At 48.5% G+C, this 23,972-nt stretch overlaps 2 protein-coding genes across 7 annotated transcripts; both read left to right on the top strand.

Moving 5' to 3' along the window:
- Positions 1-9,044: 9,044 nt before the first annotated feature.
- LOC125554594 (uncharacterized) lies at positions 9,045-15,046 on the top strand. Of its 2 annotated transcripts, XR_015599366.1 has the most exons (6): positions 9,045-10,907; positions 11,903-12,048; positions 12,978-13,133; positions 13,587-13,739; positions 13,840-13,945; positions 14,031-15,046. XR_015599366.1 is itself a non-coding variant. In XM_087515794.1 (2 exons), the coding sequence occupies exon 1, from the start codon at positions 9,219-9,221 to the stop codon at positions 10,863-10,865; it is 1,647 nt and encodes a 548-aa protein (XP_087371920.1). In that variant the 5' UTR covers positions 9,045-9,218; the 3' UTR covers positions 10,866-10,907; positions 11,903-12,693. The 2 variants fall into 2 exon arrangements, 1 of the variants encoding a protein (XP_087371920.1); XM_087515794.1 differs by lacking the exons at positions 12,978-13,133; positions 13,587-13,739; positions 13,840-13,945; positions 14,031-15,046 and having other exon boundaries at positions 11,903-12,693.
- A 131-nt stretch (positions 15,047-15,177) lies between these two features.
- LOC125554555 (boron transporter 4) lies at positions 15,178-20,984 on the top strand. 5 transcript variants are annotated; one of them, XM_048718081.2, is made up of 14 exons: positions 15,178-15,361; positions 16,828-16,934; positions 17,036-17,118; positions 17,314-17,506; positions 17,615-17,753; positions 18,241-18,406; positions 18,492-18,658; positions 18,751-18,924; positions 19,096-19,191; positions 19,277-19,393; positions 19,482-19,822; positions 19,915-20,236; positions 20,341-20,475; positions 20,572-20,984. In XM_048718081.2, the coding sequence occupies exons 1-14, from the start codon at positions 15,185-15,187 to the stop codon at positions 20,635-20,637; spliced, it is 2,283 nt and encodes a 760-aa protein (XP_048574038.2). In that variant the 5' UTR covers positions 15,178-15,184; the 3' UTR covers positions 20,638-20,984. The 5 variants fall into 5 exon arrangements, with proteins under 5 accessions (XP_048574038.2, XP_087371906.1, XP_048574043.2 ...); XM_087515780.1 differs by having other exon boundaries at positions 16,816-16,934; positions 19,963-20,236; XM_048718086.2 differs by having other exon boundaries at positions 16,816-16,934.
- The last annotated feature ends 2,988 nt before the right edge of the window (positions 20,985-23,972 follow it).

Genomic DNA, 23,972 nt, shown 5'->3' with positions numbered 1-23,972 from the left:
GCACTGCGGAGGCCCACCCCACAGCTACGTTCGCATGCCTTACGGCTTGCCGAGCGCGACTGACGCGTACTAGCGCCTCATGAGGGGCATCACGGAGGCACGAGAGGCCAGGCGTTTCGCTGCCCTGGCAGGGGTGGAGATGGCCCGCGAGGAGCCGCCAGCGCCTCCGGAGCCTCCCGAGGCCCCTAGGCCCGGGGGCTCATGAGGATCGGCTTCCGCAGCCCACCGAGTCTGCTACACCAACACCCCTTCGTCTTCAGAATCATCAGGTGACATCTTTCAAGTTTCACTTCCAGCTGGGAGCGCCCCTAGGGCTGCATTATTCCCAGGCCGCGTGGGTCCATCCCTGCGGCGTGTATCCCTTTTATTTCGCGTTGTTAGCTTACCTTGTTGAGGGCGCCCCTCGGGCTGCATGACCCCCCAAGTCGCTCGGGCCTGACCCAGTGATGTCCGCATTCCCAGCATCTCTTTGAACGAATCCACTCCTTCGCGGCTAATGTGTTTTACCTAGTTGCCTGCTCAGCTGACGCCAACTAATGGAGCTGCTCCCAAATGGCACGACGCTTGCGCATGGGTCCGTCCCTGTAACGCCGACAAACCTGGATGGCTGAGCTCTGGCCGCGGCAGCCCCGCATAGCGTCACCTCGTCAAGCCTTCAGTGCCTCACTACCCCTCGGAAGCAACCAACGGCTGACCGTCAATTGTCATGGCAACCCCTTGTTTTTTCTATGATGGACTTGCAGGACCTCCTGAAGGAGCTGCGTCAGGCGAGGCCCTTGCGGTGTCTCCTTCGCTCTCGACCGCGCGAACCACTTGCACGTTAAAGGGGGGGTGCCTAAGCATCGCGACTCAGGGCTCCTACTGGCTCTCCAGCCCTCACCCTCTGGCCTTGACCACGGCATCGCGACCTGGCATACCAGCGACGGCTGAGACTCGCTCGAGGGCCGGGACCCGAGGACGTAGAGCAGAAAGGGAAGCAAAAGCGAGAGGGGAGAGACACACGAGGACCTCGCCGAGCAACCTCGCGCCTGGCGATGCACGGACCCGGTGACACACCAGAGAGCGGCCCCTGATCCTCGAGATAAGTCATCGTCCGGAAGCGCCAGCTACCGTGGCACCATCCCCGCACCTAATGCTATCCCATGTTAGCGATGCCGCTCTCCTTTCTCACCGAACGAAGGCTGCTTGGGCGCCAAAGGGGACCTCTTGAGCATCGCGACTCAGGGGCTCTTACCGAACTCCGGGTCGCTCACCTCCTGGCCTTGACCACAGCATCGCGACCTGGCATACCAGCGATGGCTGAAGCCGCCTTGGGACTGGGACCTGTCGGCGCAGAGCACCAAGCCCTTGTGAGGTTCGAAAGGGAGGACTGAGTTAAGACGGGATGAGCAACTAGCGCAATTCTACGACAAGGGTTATATTAACAAAACAGGATCACAGGCTGTAACACCCCGGATATGACTTTCCCAATTTGTACTCCAACTCTTGCCGTTTCCGGCGTTAAGTTATTTTATTTTCTCGGGTTCGGGTTTTTGTCTCCGTGTGTTGTTATCGTTGTCTTGCATCTCATATCATGTCATCATGTGCATTGCATTTGCATACGTGTTCATCTCATGCATTCGAGCATTTTCCCCGTTGTCCATTTTGCATTCCGGCGCTTCGTTCTCCTCCGGTGGGCATTTCTACCTTTCTTTCGTGTGTGGGGATTAAACATTTCCAGATTGGACCGAGACTTGCCAAGCGGCCTTGGTTTACTACCGGTAGACCGCCTGTCAAGTTTCGTATCATTTGGACTTCGTTTGATACTCCAACGGTTAACCGAGGGACCGAAAAGGCCTCGTGTGTGTTGCAGCCCAACACCCCTCCATTTTGACCCAAAACCCACCAAAACCCTCTCCATCATCTAGAGCGTTCGATCACGATCATGTGGCCGAAAACCGCACCTCATTTGGACTCTCCTACCTCCTCCTATGTATAAATAGGCATCTCCCCCAAAATCCCGGATCCATTCCCACCCTAACCTAGCTCCCCGTCTCTCTGCGCGTCGGACAACGTCCGGACGCGCCGGACATCGCCGCCGCCCCAACCGGGAGCTGCCATGTGGCGCCCCCGTGACCACATCCCCGCCGGCCCGCTCGGCCCGGCCGGGGCCCCCGAAGCCCGTTCGGCTCGCCCCGCCGCCTGGGAGCCACCGACCGAGCGCCGCCGCCTCTTCCCTCTCCGGTCGCCACCTCCGCCACCGACTTCGCCGCCCTCCGCCGCCAAGCTCCTCGCCGGCCGGACCCGACCACCGCACGCCTCCCCGCCGCCGTCCCGAGGTGCAACGGCCTCGATCCGAGGCCAAGGAGGAGCCCCGCCGCCGCCTGCTTCCAGATCCGGCGCCGCCGCTGCGGTTCCGGCCATCTCCGTCGTCGGAGCTCCGGTCGCGCCGCCGCTGCCGGACGAGATCGGGAGGAGCCCCCGATCCGCATCGTCGTTGACCGCGGCTCCGAGCTGGGCCAGGCCAGCTTCCACCCCGTTTCCGGCCCACCTCCGCCCGAGGCCCAGCAACCCTACTTCGGCCTGCTTCCTCCGCCCGTTGATTTTTTTTTCCGCGAGGGTAAAATTTGTCTATGTCCCCGAATTCCCAGATTTCATGTGCCCATGTTCATCGTGCCGTAACTTTGCATCCGTAGCTCCGATTCATACAAATAGCATATCAAAATGTTCATCTCAGAGAGTACATCATTTCATTCCATTGCATCATTTTCATTTGAGTTCATCTTGATGCCCGAAATGCTGTTATAAGAGGGCTACTTGAGATAATTGTCAGATCTGCTACTCCATTTGGATATTTGTCATTTTTGCCATGATTATTGTGTGCATGATATGCCCAGGAGCTCTACATATGTTTTGTTAAGGGTTTTGCCATCTTTTCAGAGGTGTAACCCATGTATTTTTTTGATGTGTGTGGTGACTAGCACAAGCTTGCAAAGTGGTGCACTTGGTAATGCTGATTTCAGGGACTTAGCATTTCCACTAAGTCCTTGAGCTGTTTATCTCATATGGCCATATGTTCATGTTGTTTCCTAGAGATCCGTGCCTCTTTTGAGGATTATCAGTAAGGATGTTTTGTTAATCTTGTAGTGCTCTATCCATCCATGTCTTTGTTTGCAATTATGGAGCACCCTAGCTTGAGTCAATCGAGCTCTACTTTTGCTACTTTGTGAATCTGGGCAGATTGTCTACTAGTTAGCGATTTTGCCGAGGATGTTGTAGTTGATCCGTGCATGCCATGCTATTGTTCTTGCCGTGCTATTCTTGATGGGTGTATGCTTAGTTTGTCATGACTTGATCCGTAGTGAGTGCATTGAGCTCGTAAACATGCCTACTTGATATCTGTTTCAGCATGCTCCAGTTTTCACTAAGTCTGAGAACTGATTATGTTTTTGCCATGTTCACATGCTTGCAATTGTATTTTCTAATCCCTTTTGGCTCAAGGTCACCAAGGGACTTTTGTTAATCTCTTTGAGTAGCTCCATGCCATGCTTTATTTTGCCATGTTCAGGTCCTGTAGCATGTAGTTTTGTTGCTCCGAAGAGTGCTATCTGATCTGAGATTCCAGACAAGTGTTAATTTCACTAAGTCTGAAATCTGTTTGCCATATGCATTTTTGCCATGCTTGTTTGAACCTGTTAATGGATGAATTGGTCGTAGCTCAGTGCTATACTTTTGTTAAGCATCTTGAATGCATCCTAGCCATGTACTTTGTTGTCATGTTTGGGTGCTGTAGCATGTTCATCTCGTTGCATTTAGATGGCTACTCGCTGTAAATCGCAGAACATGGCCATATTTGAATTGCTTGTCATTTCCTAACCGTAACTCCGATTCCGGCGTTATTTATATTGTTTTCAAGCGATTTCATCTCATATTTCCAGTGGCACACTTGGATTCCCAAGTTGAGGCCAGGTTCATGCATTCCTTGTCACATCTTGCATATGCATCCCGCATCGCATCCCACATAGCATACCATCATTGCACCATATTGTTTGATCCTTGCACGTGGTTGATTGTGTCCTTGTTGCTTGTTTGTCTTGTTTGGGTAGAGCCAGGAGACGAGTTCGCTAACGAGGAGCCCGTTGAGTTTGCTTTCGAGGATCCAGTCAACTCTGACAACTTTGCAGGCAAGATGATCATACCCTCGAAATCACTACTATCTTTGCTATGCTAGATTGCTCGCTCTTTGCTATGCCAATGCTACGATGCCTACCACTTGCTTTCAAGCCTCCCAAATTGCCATGTCAAACCTCTAACCCACCATGTCCTAGCAAACCGTTGATTGGCTATGTTACCGCTTTGCTCAGCCCCTCTTATAGCGTTGCTAGTTGCAGGTGAAGATTGGAGGCCGTTCCTTGTTGGAACATTTATTTACTTGTTGGGATATCATTATATTATCTTGTTATCTTAATGCATCTATATACTTGGTAAAGGGTGGAAGGCTCGGCCTCTCGCCTAGTGTTTTGTTCCACTCTTACCGCCTTAGTTTCTGTCATATCGGTGTTATGTTCCCGGATTTTGCGTTCCTTAAGCGGTTGGGTTATAATGGGAACCCCTTGATATTTCGCCTTGATTAAAGCTTTTCCAGCAATGCCCAACCTTGGTTTTACCATTTGCCACCTAGCCTCTTTTTTCCTTGGGTTTCCGGAGCCCGAGGGTCATCTTATTTTAAACCCCCCCATGCCAGTGCTCCTCTGAGTGTTGGTCCAACCGAGCGATGTCCGGGGCTACCAGGGGCAACTCTGGGCTGGCCTACCCGACGTCTGGCTCATCTGAGTGTGCCCTGAGAACGAGATATGTGCAGCTCCTATCGGGATTTGTCGGCACATTCGGTGGTGTTGCTGGTCTTGTTTTAACCCGTCGAAGTGTTTTGAAGAACCGAGGTACCGAGTCTGATCGGAACGTCTCGGGAGGAGGTCTATTCCTTCGTTGACCGTGAGAGCTTGTCATGGGCTAAGTTGGGACTCCCCTGCAGGGATTTGAACTTTCAAAAGCCGTGCCCGCGGTTATGGGCAGATGGGAATTTGTTAATGTCCGGTTGTAGATAACTTGAACCTTGACTTAATTAAAATGAATCAACCGTGTGAGTTACCGTGATGGCCTCTTCTCGGCGGAGTCCGGGAAGTGGACACGGTGTTAGAGTAATGTTGGCGCAGGTTGCTCTCTAGTTTCTCGCTCGTGCTTTGCCTCCTCTTCTCGCTCTCTTTTGCGAACAGGATAGCCACCATTTTTGCTAGTCGCTTGCTGCAGCTCCACATATATATTACCTTGCCATACCTATAAGCTTAAATAGTCTTGATCGCGAGGGTGCGAGATTGCTGAGTCCCTGTGGCTCACATATTACTATTACACCAGATGCAGGGCCTGATGATTCCGCTCCAGGTGACGCGCTTGAGCTCAAGTGGGAGTTCGACGAAGACTCTCAACGATACTATGTTTCTTTTCCTGATGATCAGTAGTGATGCCCAGTTGGGGGTGATCGGGACCGTGTCGCATGTTGGGTTATCTTTATTTTGGCGCCGTAGTCGGGCCATGAGTGTTTGGATGATGTAATGTTATTTATGTACTTGATTGACGTGGCGAGTGTAAGCCAACTATGTTATCTTCCCTTTTATTACATATTTTTATTACATGGGATGTTGTGAAGATTGCCTAACTTGCGACATATGCCTTCAATGCGATTATGCCTCTAAGTCGTGCCTCGACACGTGGGAGCTATAGTCGCATCGAGGGTGTTACACAAGCACCTTACAAGCCCCCACGGGGCGCGTCTTTGATTTCTCGCAGGGAACAGATCCTAAAGGGACGCAAACTACGCGCATCCCTACAAAAGACGCCATCATCAACAGTGGGCCGTCAAGCATCGATGCCAACCCCATCCAGATCAGAGTCGGCGGCGGCCCGACGAGCCCGCCCTGCTCCAGGAGCGGCGCCGGCTCGGGGGCTCGTAGCTATCGTCGCTCATCTCTGGAGTTGCGAAGGGCTCGCCGGAGTCGCTGGAACCTCCGACGTCTCCACCGCCTGAGGAGCCTCCAAGGGAGCGGGGGGCGAGCCCAGTCCTCGTCGCAGCAGGGCCCTGGCCACCTTCCCCGGGGCAGCACTCCAGCCGACGCCCACTCGCATCGAAGACCTTGAAAAGCATCACCGAAGCACCATCGTAGTCCAAGTGGATCGCGAAGACGCCCCTTGTCCTGCAAACCCGGGCGATCTCTCTCCAGCCCCGAGTCATGTAGACCTCGCCCGGGGCGACGACCGCGACCTCTGCCTCGGTCGCGAGGGTGCTGCAGCCGGCGTGCTGCAGCCAGAGCTCCAGGGGCTCCCCCTGCGGGATGATGGAGGCGAAGAAGGGAGAAAGGCGGATCCAAGACTGAAGAGGAATGGCGACGTGGAGCACGAACTCTTGGGAGGAGCCCTCGGTGTGGACCCCAGGGGGGACGACCCACACCTTCGTGAACCAGCGGCGCCGCCCGTGGCGGTCAGCATTAGCTCCTTCGGGGCCCTCGACGTGGGCGTACAATGGAAGCGGGAACCCCGGCAGCGCCCGCTCGCACAAAGGCCTCGACACCACCTGAAGGGCCCTCTCGTCCGGGCCACGGGGGATGAGCCGTTTCTTCGGCGGGAGTGGGTCTGGTCCCTCTCGGGGAGCCTTTCCCCTCTCTGCCGTCGAGAACCGGCGGATCGGAGCCATCACGGCAAGACGGAGCAAGGATCGGGAAGAAGGAGAAGCAAGGAGGGATGGACTGGAAGGGCGCGCGCCGTTCCGTACTTATGGCCGGCGAAGGCCAACCGCCGACCTCCACGATCACAGGTAATCATGACCCGTTTTTGCATGTAGGGACTTGTCCAATCCGTGCAGTTGCCGAGGCGTCGTGGGGAAGTGGAGGCGCCCACGTCCAGTCAACCGCCATGCGGCGCCCAAGGCTGCAGGCTGTTAGGGCCCGCGGCGCTTCGCTCTTGCCCTTTCGCCTCCCTGCACGGCCAAGTCCGGGCGCGCCTTGGGCCCGGGGGCTACTGTCGGCGTTCTGGGAACGAGGGTCCCCAGACTTGCCTGCCTGCGGCCTGCGGCATGGCTCAAAGGGGGGCCAGCACGGCCCGTCTTCACCAACACAAACCCAAGACCCTCGCGAGGGGCCAAGCCTCGCGGGGCGGACGACGTGGAGCTTCCTCAGGCACGGCCTCGTCAGGCTGGCTCACGAGGAGGCGGAGAGATCAAGGCGGGGTACCTCGCGAGGTGCCCGTGACGCAAGCCATGACGACTCAAGGCGCCAGGCGGGTGCCAGCCCGCGCAGCGTCCTCCTTTCCTCTTTGATGCAAAGGGGGCAAGCGCAGCCGCGGAGTACCGAGGCATCAGGCAAAGGTTGCCATTTCGGTGCAACGAGACCAAGACCAGGAGGACTACGAGACGGAGGTCATCGTGGAGCCTAAGACGGCGTCATCACCAGAGCTTTGCGCAGACGAAGACTACTTTTGTCAGGATAGCTGATACTTGCTGTCCCTCTTCAAATTAGCCCGCCATTGTTGGCTCCCTTCCCGCTCGATATTTGGGAAGAGAACCAGGACCTCTATAAATAGGACCAGCCACCCACATAGCAAGGGGTTCGAGATCGGAAGTGAGAGGGGGAGAGAGGAAGAGATAGAGAGGGAAAGGTGACTGAACTCTTCTCAGTAGTTCATCCCCCCAGCCAAGAACAGACCCTCGCGAGGCTGTTCTTCCTTGTATTGTTCATCATCATCAGCCCAAGAGGCAATCCACCACACCACACACTGGAGTAGGGTATTACACCACAACGGTGGCCCGAACCAGTATAAACCATGTGTCTCTTGTGTTGTTCTTTCCTTAGTTTAGATCCTAGCATGGCGGAGGGGTGTAGGTAGGTAGGAGGCGAAATCTCCGCGCGCACCCCAGTGTTCGAACCTCAAGAGTCTGCCGGAACCCGAAATCAGACAATCACATACTTTCACCATGTCAATCATTAGGGCACAACTTCTATGCTTCTTACCCTTGTTAGTTTCATAAAGTGTAAGCATCCGAAGGCCAAGATGATATTATCGATATTTAACCTTCCCGAAACAAATGCAGACTATTCGAGTAAATAACCTCCAAAAGGGAGAAAAGTCAATGTTTGGTCCCTCAACTCTTTGACTGGGCCGATTTTGGTCCCTAAACCAAACATCTTACACCCTCAACACGAATGAGTTCATTTCGGTGCTGAGCTAACATGGGTTTGGCCAGTCTTTATGCACAAGGCTATATTTTTTTGTTTCTCTCATTAGTCTTTCTCATCCTATCTCTCATTTTATGCGTGCGCACGTTTTTCTTTTCTTGTTTTTCCTTGTGTGTGGTTATTTGGTTCCAGTTTTCTGTTTTGTGTTTTTGTTAGGTTTATATTTTGTCTTTTCGTTTTTCAGATTTGGTTTTTCTTATATTTCTTCTGCTTTTTCACATTTTGTTATTTTTTATAGTTTTTTTTCCACATTTTGTTATTTTTTTACAGTTTTCACAATATATGGTGAACATTTATTTCAAATACACGTCAAACTTGTTCTAGTATACAATGAACATTTTTAAATATACATTGATTTTTCTATATATGATGAACATTTTTTGTTATATACATGGAACATTTCTTAATATATGGTGAACTTTTTCTAATTATATATGATGAACATTTTTGTAATACGCACATAACATTTGTTAACAGACATTGAACTTTTATATATAACACATACTGAACAATTTTATAGACTATATATTTCTATTTTTAATAGGTTTTAAAATACCTAGCTACTAAAAACAACAGCCGGTTTTTTTGTATGAAAAATAGTCTTAGAAACCGAAGAAAAAAAAAACGGTCATGGGCAGAGTGGGCCGTCCTATTTGCGCTGGACTTCAGCGAAGGCTCCTCCTATCTGGGCTGAAGCTTATACTCCGGTTGGTTGCAGCTCCGGCCCACGTCTACAAAACCCCACGCAAAAACCCGCCTTGGCATGCCCAAAAGGGCTAGCGCTTCCCCGCCGCCGTTTCAGCCCAGCTGCCCCATCCCAAATCAGTCTCTCCTCGGTCTCTCTCCTCCCTGCGCCGCCACCCCCGCCGCCACGGCGCCTGCCGGTGAACCCCTCCGTTGGCGACCATCGCGCTCGCCACCGCCCTCCCCACCGCTCGGCTCCTCCTGCGCGGGCGCATGGCCTCCTCCGCCTCCGTTGCGGCCCTCACCGCACTCCCCTTTCCCACTTGCCCCTCCTCCGACGACTCTGACGACGCCAAGCCCCTCCCGCCTCCACCCGCGTCGGGAGAAACCCGCCCTCCTCCGCAGCATCAGCAGAGGCCGCGGTGGTGGCAGCTGGAGCGCGACTGCAACGTGGCCATGAAGGCCCTGGCGCGTGCGGGCGAAGTCGACCAGGTGCTCGCCCTCTTCAGAGAGCTCAGGGCTTCCAGAACCGGGCCGGGAGGTGCCTCGCCGCCCAATGTGCTTTGCTACAACACTCTCGTCAATGCGCTCGCAGAAGCTGGCCGGGTGGAGGAGGCCCACAACGCGTTCGATGAAATGCTTGCAGCAGGGGTGGCGCCCAATGCATCGTCCCTCAACATCCTTGTCAAGCTGCATTCGTGGAGATCTGCGCGGTTTGACCTCGCGTACAAGGTGATCATCCAGTTGCAAGAGCTCGGGGTGGAAGCTGAGGTGGGCACCTACTCCACGCTTGTCACGGGGCTGTGCCGTGTGGGGAGAGTGGGCGAGGCATGGGGCGTGCTCGAGTGGATGTTGGAAGTGGGGTGCCGTCCCATGGTGCAAACTTACACGCCCATTGTACAGGGGTATTGTCGTGAAGGTCGTGTCGACGAGGCCAAGGAGCTGATGTCCACGATGGAAAATGCTGGTTGTCCTCCCAATGTAGTCACCTACAATATTCTGATCAGGGCTTTGTGTGATGCTGCCAGATTTGACGAAGTCAGGCAAGTTTTAACGGATAGTAGAACCAAGGATTGGAAACCCAGTACTGTCACCTACAACACATTTATGAATGGTCTCTGCAAGAAAGGTATGGCTAAAGAAGCACTTGAGCAGTTGGATGTTATGCTAGGCGAAGGGCTGGATCCCACAGATTTCACTTTGAGTATTCTTCTGAATTGCCTTTGCCATGACAAGAGGATTCATGATGCCGTATGCTTGCTGGAGAGGAGCACATCATTGAAATGCTATGCTGGTGTTGTTGCATACAACACTGTGATGAGCAGGTTAGGTGAAATGGGACATTGGATGAGTGCTCTAAAGTTGTTGACAGACATGATCAAGAGAGGTGTCATGCCAAACACGAGGACATTCAACATTGTCATTCGTAGTCTTTGCTTTCGCCGAAAGTTCTCCATAGCCAAGAGCCTCGCAAGTAACCAAGGTTTTGCTGCAAATGTCGTGACATACAATACACTCATTTATTTTGTTTTTTACTACAGTCGAAAGCTCAGTGAGGTGAAGGACCTAATATTTGACATGACAGCAGAGAGGATTGCTCCAGATGAAGTTACCTACACTATAATCGTTGATGGATTATGCAGAGATGGATTTTTTGATACAGCCACTAGTTACTTTCTAGAATCGCTTGAGATTGGACTGTCAAGGGATCTTTTTGCTGTCCTTACAAACAGGCTTGCTCACAATGGCAAAATCTGGGAGACAATTCACATATTCAAGGGAATGGAAGAAAAAGGTTTTATCCCCGATAGTTCTATATTTGACCTCACAATCAGAATATTCTGTAGGGCTGGTTATTGTCACGACACAGATATGTTTAAGGTTAACTTTATTCTGGATACGATGTTGGGAAAGCAGTGAACTGAACCCTTGTGTATCTAGGAAAGCCGGCAATAATTGAAGGTAGCATACTCTTTCTTTCTGTTCTTCTGGTGATTTCAATTTAGATGGATTAATGTTGTTCTCACTGCTGAATACTTGCGGATGAATAACAATAGTATATTTTACACCGAACTAGCAACTTTGTTCTAACCATTGCAATTAGCATTTGAGATTACGGAATCTGAAACTTTAAGTGTTGCATGCCAAATTGTTGTGCTGTGTAATTATCAATGGCTCTCAATGATCTTTGTTCCAAACAATCATCACTAGATTTTCCTCTAACCATATTTTATTATGTGTTCTCACTTCTCAGAAATGTTGCCTGTACCATAAAAATCAGACATAATGTGCTAAATAATAAGAAAATTTGTCCCTTTTGAGGGAAAACGAAAGTTCTTGTGCCTAAACAAACATTTTCTTTGTAGCACATTATGATTGAGTAACATATAGGAGTAGTTATATTCGTTTGTCTGCCCGGTTCTCAAGTAGGGATGCAAATTTCTGACCCTCAGGGCACCCTCTGACCCTTGTTTGTTCAACCAAATGGACTAAATTTTCAAAGTGATGTGACTTTTAAAAGTTTAGTTCATTTGGTTGAACTAAAGAGGGCCAGAGAATACCAAAAGGGTAGCCATTTGCACCCCGATTCTCAAGTGAGACACACCTCTAGTGATTTTCATTGATACATTTATTTATTTTAGGATCGTATATTTAACCATAGGTTACCTGTTGGTACTTGGAACCAATACTTTATGATTTAAAGCCTTAGTCTGGCAATTGTGCCAATTTTTTAATATATATTTTGGCAGCTGAAATATCCTATAATGTTTGGTATACCTCCCAAACTATTATGAACAACGCCTCCTCTAGCACACTATGCGATTCGAGTTGGTCTTTTTATCCAAACTTTGCACAAAGTAGAACTCCCTCATCTTTTACTCAGGTTTTCTTTAAGTTATACATCTCACATTTCAGGAACGTATTTCTTCTTTTAATTATTTCCCTCCTTCCAACAGACATGAATGAAGAGTCGACATTACTAAAGATACTGACACATGTAGTGTCTGGCTTTTATAACACTCTGTACATGGTACAAAGATGGCCACATGCCTGTTCATGTTAACATATTCCACACTGCCACTTGACAGATGAAGTCTAACTGGTGAGTTCTGGAAAGATTGCCAGACTTAGTTGACAACATAGAAAGATTTTTGTAGTGGGTACTGAAGTGAAATTACATTGATTTACATAAATGGTGTTACTTTTGTATCTGGTGTTGTAAACTAGTAGTAAGATCTAGCAAGAAATATTTATAGCTGATATCATAATTCTCTTGGACATTGGTATCATCGTCTCTTTGAATTTTATACAAGTTCTGTCATACATATCTATGTTACAAATATTTTAGTTACTAGGATGCATTTCTCCTGTTGTCTATTCTATTTTCCACAACTGTGACACCTTAGCCTTGCCCGGTTGAAATTCTGCCCAAGTGTGGCTGGTCAGTAGCATGGATACTAATTTGAGATATGTACCACCTTGCTAATTTAAAGGGGGGTAGTCACAAATATAAATAAATACCAAAGGGCTCCCAAGGCAATAAGGTCCTGCTGGCCCTTTTTGTGCGAAGCAATGACAAAAGCATAAGCAGCTTAATGCATGTGTCGGCATACCAGTATGTACATTTGGTCTAGGCCAGTTGGAACCTTGTTGTGATACAACATATTGGCTTCACTGTTTAATCTATGAATCCTGTTTCTATTATATCTGCACTACTTTAACCTCCTGTTTTCTGCAAGCTTTGTAATCAGCAGCATGCTGCACAGGTGGGATTCGAATGTAACTCAAACATGTGCTTTTACTGCACCAGTCTTTTGTGAGTGTAATCTTGCCGGGTGTCCGTGTCTTTTCGGTAATTTGTGTAGTAGACACATGACTCTTAATAGGACTCTGATGACCATGAAGTTCTGAAATCAATATATTTTTCATCTTTTATATCTTCTTTGAAGGTATTGGTATTTTAAATAATTTTCCTATGATAGCATGCTGTTGCAATTTCAAAAGAGTATCCTAAATCATTTGTGCTGGCAGGATTCTTGTTATCTGGTTCAGATAAAATTTGATTACCGAGGTGCTGGGGTTGCTATGTGTATTCTTCTCTATCTACAATAGGTAGAGTGCATATAGCACGAGGCGTTGGGGTTACTCTCCATGGAGCTCTTTATAGAAGACAGAGAAAAGTGGCAGGTACAATTATTTGCTTATTACGTTCAGATGAATTGTTTCTTTGTCTCAATATCATATTTTATTGCTCTTAGTAGATGTAAATGTTGTACGGTAGCCAAATGTTGCACTCTGATATTATGGTCCTCTGAGTACTTAAAAATAGGTTCTATGATGTTGTTTTTTTCCTCTTAAGATTATCACATTGAAACCACATTCAGTGGAAACATGGAATGTTGGAAACCATTACATGGTCCACTCCATTAAAAATGTACAAGCGATATCAAGATTTATTAAGCGTGAACTCTCAAAACCTTCCTTGCTCCACCCTCCTCCCTAACAATCTCCACCCACATGTGCTGCATGAAACTTAAACCAACGAGAACTCAATGATCTAGGACTTGGCTCTGCCAACCCTCACAATCTCCTTCTATTGCCACTTGCCACCATGCTTGTAGTCACCCCTTGTTTTTACAGGATATAGCAGCAAATGCCCCTACTCCGTTTCACCCTTCCAGGACGCTCTAGCACACATTTTACTCCTCTGAGCTAGGGTTCGGTTAGGCAGTGGGCCTTGACCAGTAAAGCTGTGGCCAACCTTGACCTATCCAGTTCACAAACAACAAGGATGTGAGTGCTTCGAGTTTGAGTTCTGATTTGCGTCTTTTCGTTCCGGCCTCATGATTTTTCTTCATTTTTGACAGCACAATGGGTGCATTTTTTTTTGTAGTCATGTTCATGGGGGCGCTTACTCGGAGGGTTGTGCGTACTTCTATCAATGCATCAAGTCGCAAAGCTTCTGCGTTTTCTCTGTGAAGGACCACAACATTGTCTTGGTAGCTTACTTGAGCTATATGAAGCGATGTCATTTTTGTTATGTTTTGAATGATTTCTAATATTGCTTTTACTTGTTGGTATCAGCGTGGTCAATCTTCCAGACATGCAAGTATTGCGGCGCGGTTCTGTTTTAAATGATTGCCATGGCAGGTTAATCTTTTCCGTTTCCTAATATTCCTCGTTCACCTGGATGCATGCCTTATTTTTGCCGATTTGTATGTAGGCTTGCATGAATTTGCGTGGGAATGAATATATTATGGCACGAGCAGTGTTGTTAGTTGTGAGGTTTTCCCCGAGGTGATGTAGTCAGATTTGTGCCCCATCTCCCATGTGGCTCCATCCACGTGATGTTTACTGGTAGCTAAATCCTGAACCAACTTGTGGTGCCAATTTGATATTATACTGAATCAAGCAGCGTGGATCCTTCTGTTTGTTTCAGTCAGGATGTGATTGCTATTGTTATGGTACTGAATTCAGCCTCAGGCTAGTGGTATGAGGTTACACAACGGGTTACGGATCGATGTTAGCATGCATGTATGTATAGTTGCACCTCATTCCACACGAAGCACGCGTGCAGTTCTTCTGCTTGATAAAACCATGCTCCCATTGTACAGGTCACGCTGAATATGACATGGCTGCGAGAGGGCAGCACCCCGTACGCTCGTAAGTCGTAATGGCAGCAGAGCCTGCCCAATCGCCCCATTTCCCTGATCGCCATGTCTCGATAGTCGATAGGCCAGCTGGTGGGTGCATCCCTCGCGTACGTCTCGTCTAAGTTTGGAAGGGAAACGTGCATCAAGTTTCGATCGGGTTGGCCGAGGCCGAACCAAACGGCGGAAACGTCGTCACGGCATCATCGGGTCTGCTAGCCCCCGCGTGCGAGTTGCCCAGCCGGTGCTTGGAGCGAACGTGCCCGATCAGGCTCAGAGCAGGCGAGAGGACGATGTGGACCAGATCGGGGGCAGCTGTCCTGCTGGCTGACACGCGCGGTGACTCGCACTGGCCCCACGCAGATCGTACCATCGGCTCGAACGGACGGCCGCGATGCTCCTCGATTCAAACCCGCAAGGGCCGTGCGCCGGTGACACCTCGGCCCCACGCAGTCCCGGCACCACGTTTACTATTTTCATCGGGCCCACGTGACAGAGAGGGAAATCGGGGGGCAGGCGCGCGCACACTCGTCTTCTCTCCCCGATGGGGTCGCCGGGGTCTACAAATAGGCGGCCATTGCAGAGGAAATGAGTGGGAAGGAAGGAAAGAAGGCTGCAACCCCGCCCGGCCCCGGCCCCAGCTCGCCTCCTCCGCCTGCCGACGCCGGGTTTCGCACCCTGCGTCGCCGGTGGAGGCGGCATTGCCGTTGCACTACGGCGCATCTCCGGCGCCACGCTTCGCCTCGACCTGGTACTCCGCTGCTGGTAAGGCTCCGCTCCGTTCCAATCCCTCAATCCCCTCACCTCGAAAGGTCCTCCACGGGTTGGTTGCTTGGGTTTGCTGGGTGCAGCCGTGCGGATATGTCAAATTTGACGCGTCCGCGTTTCTGTCTGTTGCTCTTGTTGATTCAACTCGGGGTGATTATGTGCGCCTGAAGGAAATGTTTCCATGTAGCTCTTGAATTTGATGCCGTACATGTTTTTTTTTGGAAGAATGCGATTCTTCGCCAATTTGTTCATCTGCAGCAGCAGCAATGAGCACGTAGGGTGAATTTCTCTCTATCTCTGTAACATTTCTTTGGCCATCTCCTAGCACTTCTGTTTGAAGCGTTCTAATTACTTGCAGCTTTGTCGCATGGATGCAAATATGCAATCCCCTGCAAAATTGTAGCGTCATTTCACTACTTTTGGTTGTTATTAACATGGCCCCAAACATGCATGATTTGTACCCGCTTTTTATTTATGTGAATTTGGAGCTTGCTTCAACTTCTCTTCACGATTGCGGTGCGTGAAGCTTGCATACAGAGGAGATCAGGCAGCTTGATTGATTTCCTTAAGCAGAGCATGGCCATCGCATAAGCTTGTGGTATCATGTTCATCCATGTATGGCGTTTGCTTCCCTTTGCTATGGCCTATTGTCACATAATATTTGCCCCCAGCCTTTGGGGCTAGTTTCAAATGTCTGTTGGTCGATAGGATGCTTGCGTCTGCCTAATTCAGCTGGTCCAAATGGTCTGCTTTAATGACCCTCCCTTTTTTTTTTGTTTTTCCTGAAAGTTGAAAACCCTCCCTTTTTGGCTATCTTGTTAAATGAAGGATACTGGGCATACCAAAGGCTATCATTCAGTGGTTAATGACCAGTCAAAATTTGGCCCATCCAGCATGCTAAATATAGCATAACAAACAGAGGCAAGCCAAATTGGGCCAACCTTGCTATTTCCTTTGGCTGATGCTTCACGTGCTAGCTATCGTATTCTTTCACAGACGAAATCTCAAGTTATGAAGCAACATTGTATGGGGTAATGCAGCTCTGTCCATTGTCTTCATGCACAGTTTTCTTTGCAAATTCTCTTGGCTTTGTTTGTGTGGGAACAACATGACATCTTCAGTTGATTTTTACGAGATGCTGTTTTACTTGTTGTGGCGTCCAAAATAGAACTTCTAGTCTTAGTTCATTTTTACATGATGTTGTTCATAATCACAAAACTGTGATCATGAACAAGTAGTTTCAAATATGACTCAAGAGGTGCCACCTTTTTTTCTGCCAAACCTAAGTATTGTTGAAATAGTTGTTGGTATAGCCACATCTTTTCCCTGTTGGTAAACATTATATCTTGAATTAGAAATCTGTGGATGTCTTATAAAAATTAAGACAGGGAATATATGACTCATCTCTGTACACCATGCCTTTGCACGCACGATATCTGATTATGTTTTAGTCCCCCTTTCAGGCAATGGAACCTAAGAAAACCCTATTTAAGGGAGTGATTGAGGATTTTAGAGGAAGAGCATCTTGCTACAAACAAGATTGGCACAATGGGTTCAGTTCTGGGTTCAGGTTTGCTGCACCTAACAAGTCAATGCTTATTTAAATCTACGACACTTACCAAAATTTTCCAGTTGTGTTGACTGTGTTGAATGCAACCTACTTACTGTCAGGATATTGGCACCTACTCTGTACATCTTCTTTGCATCTGCACTACCTGTTATCGCCTTTGGGGAGCAACTAAGTAAAGATACAGGTTTGTTTATTCTTCCTTGCACTGTCAAGAACTTTAGGTCAGTAGCATTTTTCCCATTTCTAAATACTGTCATGATATGCTACATCCTTTACTTTTATCTTTCCATGTGGCGCTTGACAAAGATAAGGAGAATGTAGTCGTGGATCCTTGTTCTTAGGCACTGAAAAATGAAAATAAGTTTTTGTCGTGTTTCAGATGGTACGCTAACGACAGTTGAGACGTTGGCATCAACTGCTATATGTGGCATCATACATTCTGTACTGGGCGGACAACCACTGCTGATTGTGGGAGTTGCAGAACCAACAATTATAATGTACACATACCTGTACAGTTTTGCCAAAAATCAGCCAAACCTTGGAGAACGATTATTCCTGGCATGGGCTGGATGGTAAGGGATGATAAATAAATAAGAATTACTTCTTGTGATTGTCTTTCAGTTACGCCAAATGGTACCTCTATATTTATTTCATTGTTTTCCATTTTTATCCTCTGATAGGGTTTGCATCTGGACTGCGGTCATGTTGTTCCTCATGGCAATGTTTAATGCCGCAGCTGCTTTGAATAGATTTACAAGATTTGCGGGAGAATTGTTTGGAATGTTGATCACAATCCTGTTCATGCAAGAAGCTATCAAGGTATAAAATTTGCTAAATGTTACTGTGTACTGCTACCAATGTTTAGAGATATATGATATTTTAGGAGTTGGGTGGTCCATCTTTCTCGACTTTGGCCGCTAATATTTATGATCATACAAAACGAAACTGAATTGGGTCAGAGCCAGAGAGCCATAACCGAACTAGGATCAGCTACTGCTTCGGTTAGGCAAAAGCGAGCATTCAATTGCATCAGCAGCTGCTTTTACCTCAAAACTATTCATGTTAGTTATATGAAAATAGTATGATTGCATCTGTTACTTCAAAAAAAGATGTATCTGTTAGAAACATGAAAGCAGAAAAGTGCTCTCGAAATAATAAAATTACATGATAATTAATATATAACCATAAAAATAGATTGTCAGGTTTTTCTTATTGAAGATTGTGCCTTGTTCAAAGCACTATATATTTTGGAGTAAAGGGAGCATTCTGGTAGACGCTTACTCACTACGTGGCCTGTTTTCCGCAGGGAATGTTGAGTGAATTCAGTGTGCCTGAGGGTAAAGATCAGAGCCTACCCATATACCAATTCCAATGGGTATATATTAATGGTCTGCTTGGAGTTATCTTTTCAATGGGACTGCTCTATACTGCGTTAAAGAGCAGAAGTGCAAGGTCATCGCTCTACGGAGCTGGTTTGTCATATTTCTCCATGTAGTACATTTGATCAACCAATCTTCTCCACGTACAAACTATCAATGCTTCAGGTAAAACTTTCAGGATGGCTAAGGAACGTGATTGCTGACTATGGTGTTCCACTTATGGTGATACTGTGGACCGCGTTGTCATATTCGTTGCCCACCAAGATACCTTCAGGTGTTCCTAGGAGGCTGTTCACCCCACTTCCTTGGGAACCCAAGTCACTGCAACATTGGACGGTAGCCAAGGTAATAAGGCATTTTACTTGGATCCAGGATCAAACAGTAGATATGTCACAAATGTGAACTCATAATCCTGATGGGTGGTGATGAACATGCAGGAGTTATTTTCTGTCCCTCTAGCCTACATACTTTTGGCGATTGTGCCTGCTGTGATGGTTGCGGGGCTCTATTTCTTTGACCATAGTGTAGCCTCACAGATGGCTCAGCAGAAAGAGTTCAATTTGAAAAACCCATCAGCATACCATTACGACATTTTGGTCCTGAGCTTTTCGGTATGATCTATTATTCTCTCTTCTTCTGGCATTATGGATGTCAGTCCTAATAGAATTCTGAAGATCTTATCTGTGAATTCCAAGTGCTTACAGAAAATAGAAAAACTGTTATAAATTAGGCAACATGTGGAGAATTGTTTACTGTTCTCATGGTATAGAAATGCTACGCAGGTGCTGATTTGTGGCCTTCTTGGCATTCCTCCATCTAATGGAGTCCTTCCCCAGGCCCCCATGCACACGCGAAGTCTTGCTGTCCTCAGGAGGCAGGTTGGTAGTTTGTGGTCTTCTTGGCTTTTCAATGAGCTATTCAGTTTCACCTTGCTCATCTGCCGTCTCTCTTGGCTCAAATTAGGCGCTCCGCAAACAGATGGTCCGAACCGCCAAGGAAGGCATGATGAACAATGCTAGCAGCTCAGAAGTTTACGGCAAGATGCAAGAAGTTTTCATTAAAATGGACGACAAAGGCAACGTAAGTAGTCACTCGCCAAAATATGCATGTAAGAATCATATGATCTCAGATTTGTTACTTAAAACTATATATCTTTAACGTCGCGCAGGAGGATTCTGCTCACAAAGAGCTCAAGGAATTGAAAGACGCCGTTATCACAGAGGGGAAAAAAATCACAGAGGGGAATGGGGCAGTGACTGCGCCTGAGGTATTTGACCCTGAAAAACATCTGGAAGCTTACTTGCCTGTACGGGTGAATGAGCAGAGAGTAAGCAATCTGCTTCAGTCCCTGCTGGTCGCGGGTTGCATTGGAGTTGTGCCGGTCATTCAGAAGATACCCACATCAGTCCTGTGGGGGTACTTTGGCTATATGTCCATCGACAGCCTGCCTGGGAACCAGTTCGGGGAGCGCTTACAACTTCTGTTCATCGCCCCTCGGCGGCGCTACAAGTACGCTCTATTGGCGACTCTTGTGTCTGTTCATTTCTTTCCATCATATGCAACGCAGCCTTATGCATCTTGGTCTCATTCGGTTCATTCAGGAAAACCGGGAGTTGGGGTGAATATTCATCTGTTCTAATTTTGGACAGGGTTCTTGAAGGCGCCCATGCGTCCTTCTTGGAGTCGGTGCCTTTCAACCAGATATTGGCCTTCACCGTTTTCCAGCTGATTTATCTGTTGATCGTCTGGGGGATGACATGGATACCGGTGGCGGGAATCCTGTTCCCGCTCCTCTTCTTCTTCCTTGTCATCATCAGGGAGCATCTCCTCCCGAAATTCTTCGACATGCGCCACCTGTGGGAGCTGGATGCGTCCGAGTACGAAGAATGCGAGGGGGTGCACCGTGACCCATCGATACCAGAGGTATGGGCTTCTGTCACTCCCGGTTGCATTTACTGCATCTTTGAGTCTCATGTGCGGTTTAGCATGTCGCTGCTGCTAGGATTTCATTTGGTTCCCTTGCCCAGGGTGATGGCGAATCCATCACACGAGGCATCGAAGATCCCTCTGAATATACTGCCGAGGTGATGGAGGAATTCACGACTCACCGTGGAGAACTGAAGCACAGGGCTCCAAGCTTCCGTGACGAGCGGCTGATACGGGTACCGGCTCCGACCCCCACCCACGCGTTGGTTTTTTCGCCCTGTGAAATATACCTTGTGCCGAAACTTGACATTTCGTGTATTTTGTTTTGGCAGCTGAACTCTGTCCAGATGACGAGACAGTTCTCCCGGATCTCTTCTTTTGCTCCTACACGGCCCTGACTACGAAAGGAGATTGTTCAACAAAGACCTTTTACTGGCATGAATCTCCTGACGGAGGGTGCAAAAAATGCGGCAGCTCGTAAGTGAACGTACGGATGATTTTTTGGGGCCGAAGACACGTCGAGGAAACTGTGCAAGAGCAAGTGCCAGTCGCTGCGGGGGAGAAATGGGGAGTTTGTGTGGGTGCGCGAGTGTTGCTAGGTATGTGCTGTTGTGCATAAGAAAAAATAGGACGGGGTACGGCGAGGGAGCAATCTACTCCATAGTAAGTAGTATTATGTTTGTAGTACAGACGCAGCTCCTAGTTTTATGTAAGTGATTCAAACCGGCCGACCGGTCTCAGCTTCCGCCGGCTGCCTCGTGCACGATGAGAGTCCTCGCGTGGGGCCCGTGAACCGTCCATACCCTCTCCTATCTCTTTCACGCGCAGCTATCCGCTCCATTCTTTTTCACGTGCTCAGGCTTCTCATTCGTGTCACATCTAAAACCCGTCGTAGCCACACCCGCCTATGGCCGCTCGGTGCGAGAGGCACCCACCGCCGCCGTGGAGGGCCGCCGCTGATGTTGCGAAACGCCGCCACATGTGTTGCAAAGGGCCGGCCTCGGGCAGGTCCAAGTACTTCTGCGAAGCGGGGTGATGATGTGTCATCGGCTTCGCACACGATTGGTGTTGGTGCGGTTCTGTGCTTCTGCTATGGTCAGTGTTGCTGCGAGGTTGTCATGCTACGACAAAGTTGCACCCGCGAGGCGACCATGGTGCTGGAACCAGCTACGACCAGTGGCGGAGACAGGCCTGGGGTAGCTAGGGCTTTAGCCCCAGGTCTAGAAACAACTTTCTTTGTAATTTCTTCATGCAAAGTATAGAAAATCATAGAAGTTTATCACTTAACATAGCACAGCCCCAGGCGTAGTCTGCATCTAGCTCCGCCACTGGCTACGATTAATGCTACGATCGCGGTTAGCGCGTGCTAGAACCGACGTTGACGAATGCTGGGACCACGGTCACCACGTCCTAGAACCGGCATCGATGGATGTTGCGACCCCGGTCAGCTCGTGTTGGAACTGACATAGGTGAATGTTGGTACCGCGGTAATCACATGCTCGAACCGGTATCGATCAATTTTGGGACTGCGAGCGACCGCGCCGCACCCAGCTGCTGCAAGATGCTGAGACCGCGCTAACCACATGCCGGAACCGACATCTATCAATGTTGGGACCACGGTAACCACATGTTGGAATCGCCGCCCGCACCGCACCCAACTGTTGCAAGATGCTAGGACAAGGGATCTCCGCTCCTGCAACCGGCAACGCTGCGCAATACTACCAGAGACAAGTAGTGTTGCAACGGGGGTGGCGGTGCTAGCCATGTGTGGCGGTCGTAGCATGCTAATGCGGCAACGATGTTGTCATCACTAGAGACGACAATTCGTGAAGCTTGGCTCAAACCTATATATGCCGATGGAGGGTTAAGTAGTATACCATCCAAGAAAGGATCAAGTGAACACGTGTAAAGGAGATGATTCATCTTTATGTATATGAAGTAGATGTGGCACGTGTCACTTGACAATGGAACTCTTGACATGGTGATGTCCGCAGAATGCTCCGCATCAAGCGGTGAATGCATTGTGCTCCTACAGCGAGTTTTTGCGACGGAGGTGTTGCGACTTTTTTTCGTCAGGGGAAGGCGCGCGGGGAGACGTTGGGGGATTTTTTCCCCTAGTCGTTGGATGTGCATTGCGGGTGGTAAAAGACGGCCTAGTCAACGCAATCCTGGACGTACGCTTCGGTCCAATCCAACGACTCGTAGGGCCACCGACAAGGTGTCACACCCTACTCCTGCCTTGTGTTCTTGATTGTATGTGAGAGATCTCCTGCTTACAAGGGTGCAACAAGCTCTAAGTGTTCTAATGGGGATCCATCCTCGTAGACGGTCTCCTTTGCGACTTATATAGCGCGGAGAAGATTACATCATTGGTCCAAACATGATGACAACAACTCGGTAGTGAGACAATGTTAGCTTGCATGTCACATAGGTGACCCATTAGGGATTGGGCGTGCAGAGAAGTCGTCTTTGGAAGTGGCATCTTCGTGACACACGTCAATGCTAGTCTACCTGCTCCTTGAGGCCTTCAACGATGCGTCCTAGACAACACACCCCTCGTGTCATCATTGCATCCCTACGATGTGAGCCATGCTAGGCAGCATGGGCTCCCTCGATACCCATCGGTCATCCTTGGGGTTGATGGGCCGTGCCAGTTGGTACCCATGCTCAGTGCCGATTGGTGCTCGGGAAGAAACCCCCGAATGCCACCCACCGCGCTCATCTAGATCCTAATCGTTGTGGTGTCGAGACTGACTCTGCTTGGTGGCCTCGGGGATCCCGTTTCTCCCTCATCTTTAAGGCGTGGCCGGAATCAGTTGATAATTTATGTTGATTTTGATTGAGGATGATGTCGTGAATTTCATAAATAGTTGTAATATTGTCATGGACGTCCTGTTGGTGATGATGTGTTGGCCTTGCAGATGTCTTTTAGCAACGAAAAATAAACACTGTAAAGGCATGAAAAAATCCAGAAAAATACAAACATCCATATGAAATCCAAGACTTAAACCAGGTGGACTTGTTTCACCGGACCGGGAATTCTATTACTCCTAATTAATTTGAATCGGAGGAAATATATACCTTTCTACCTCGCATATCTCCAAGTGTGGACGCTTTTTTTACTATTATTTTTGCAAAACAAATGTGCACGCTACTTATTCGAACATCTCTCCCTACATGAATATATAGACATTAAAAAGATCAAGTTTTGTGGTAAGCAATCCAAACTATTTATAAGTTTTAAGAATATTATTTTCTTTGATATTTTATCTCATTTTTTAATGTAAGTCTAGATAATAAAGAGACAAGCAATACAGTTATACAGAGGCTACAATTAAGCTGTATGGGTGTGGAAGAGGTGATCAAAGGTAAAGCTCCAATGTTGATGGAACCAGTGATTGAGAAAACTCGGTCATCATCGCCATGTCTTCCTTGGCCGGCTCCTCCGCCAGGCTAGATAGCTCTCTCTGTTGATGGTTCTTATTGTACGGAAGATGGAGCTGCAGGATCAGGTATGGTTTTACGTGATGACAAGGGTGGTGTTTTTTTTGTGGCTTACCGACGCATTTATTACTGTAATGAGGCGCTGGAAGCGCAGTTACATGCGATTATGGAAGGAGTAAGTCTCGCAATTCAACGGTCGAATCGACCAGTTCAGCTACAATCTGATTGTTTGGCAGCTTTATCAACACTGTCTAATGATTCACTGGACAGATCAGCATATGGTCATCTC

Source organism: Triticum urartu, chromosome 1A, assembly GCF_056163025.1.
Source record: "Triticum urartu cultivar PI428250 chromosome 1A, HENAU_Tu73, whole genome shotgun sequence".
NCBI classification, from domain to species: Eukaryota; Viridiplantae; Streptophyta; class Magnoliopsida; order Poales; family Poaceae; genus Triticum; species Triticum urartu.
The sequence above is the reverse complement of the archived record's forward strand: the minus strand, read 5'-3'. Positions and strand labels throughout refer to the sequence as shown.

Coding starts and splice junctions, on each gene's coding strand:
- LOC125554594 (XM_087515794.1), top strand. CDS start 9,219: ATGGCCTCCTCCGCCTCCGTTGCGGCCCTCACCGCACTCCCCTTTCCC.
- LOC125554555 (XM_048718086.2), top strand. CDS start 15,185: ATGAGTGGGAAGGAAGGAAAGAAGGCTGCAACCCCGCCCGGCCCCGGC. Junction 16,935..17,035: donor GGGTTCAGTTCTGGGTTCAG/GTTTGCTGCACC, acceptor ACTTACTGTCAG/GATATTGGCACCTACTCTGT. Junction 20,237..20,340: donor GTGACCCATCGATACCAGAG/GTATGGGCTTCT, acceptor TCCCTTGCCCAG/GGTGATGGCGAATCCATCAC.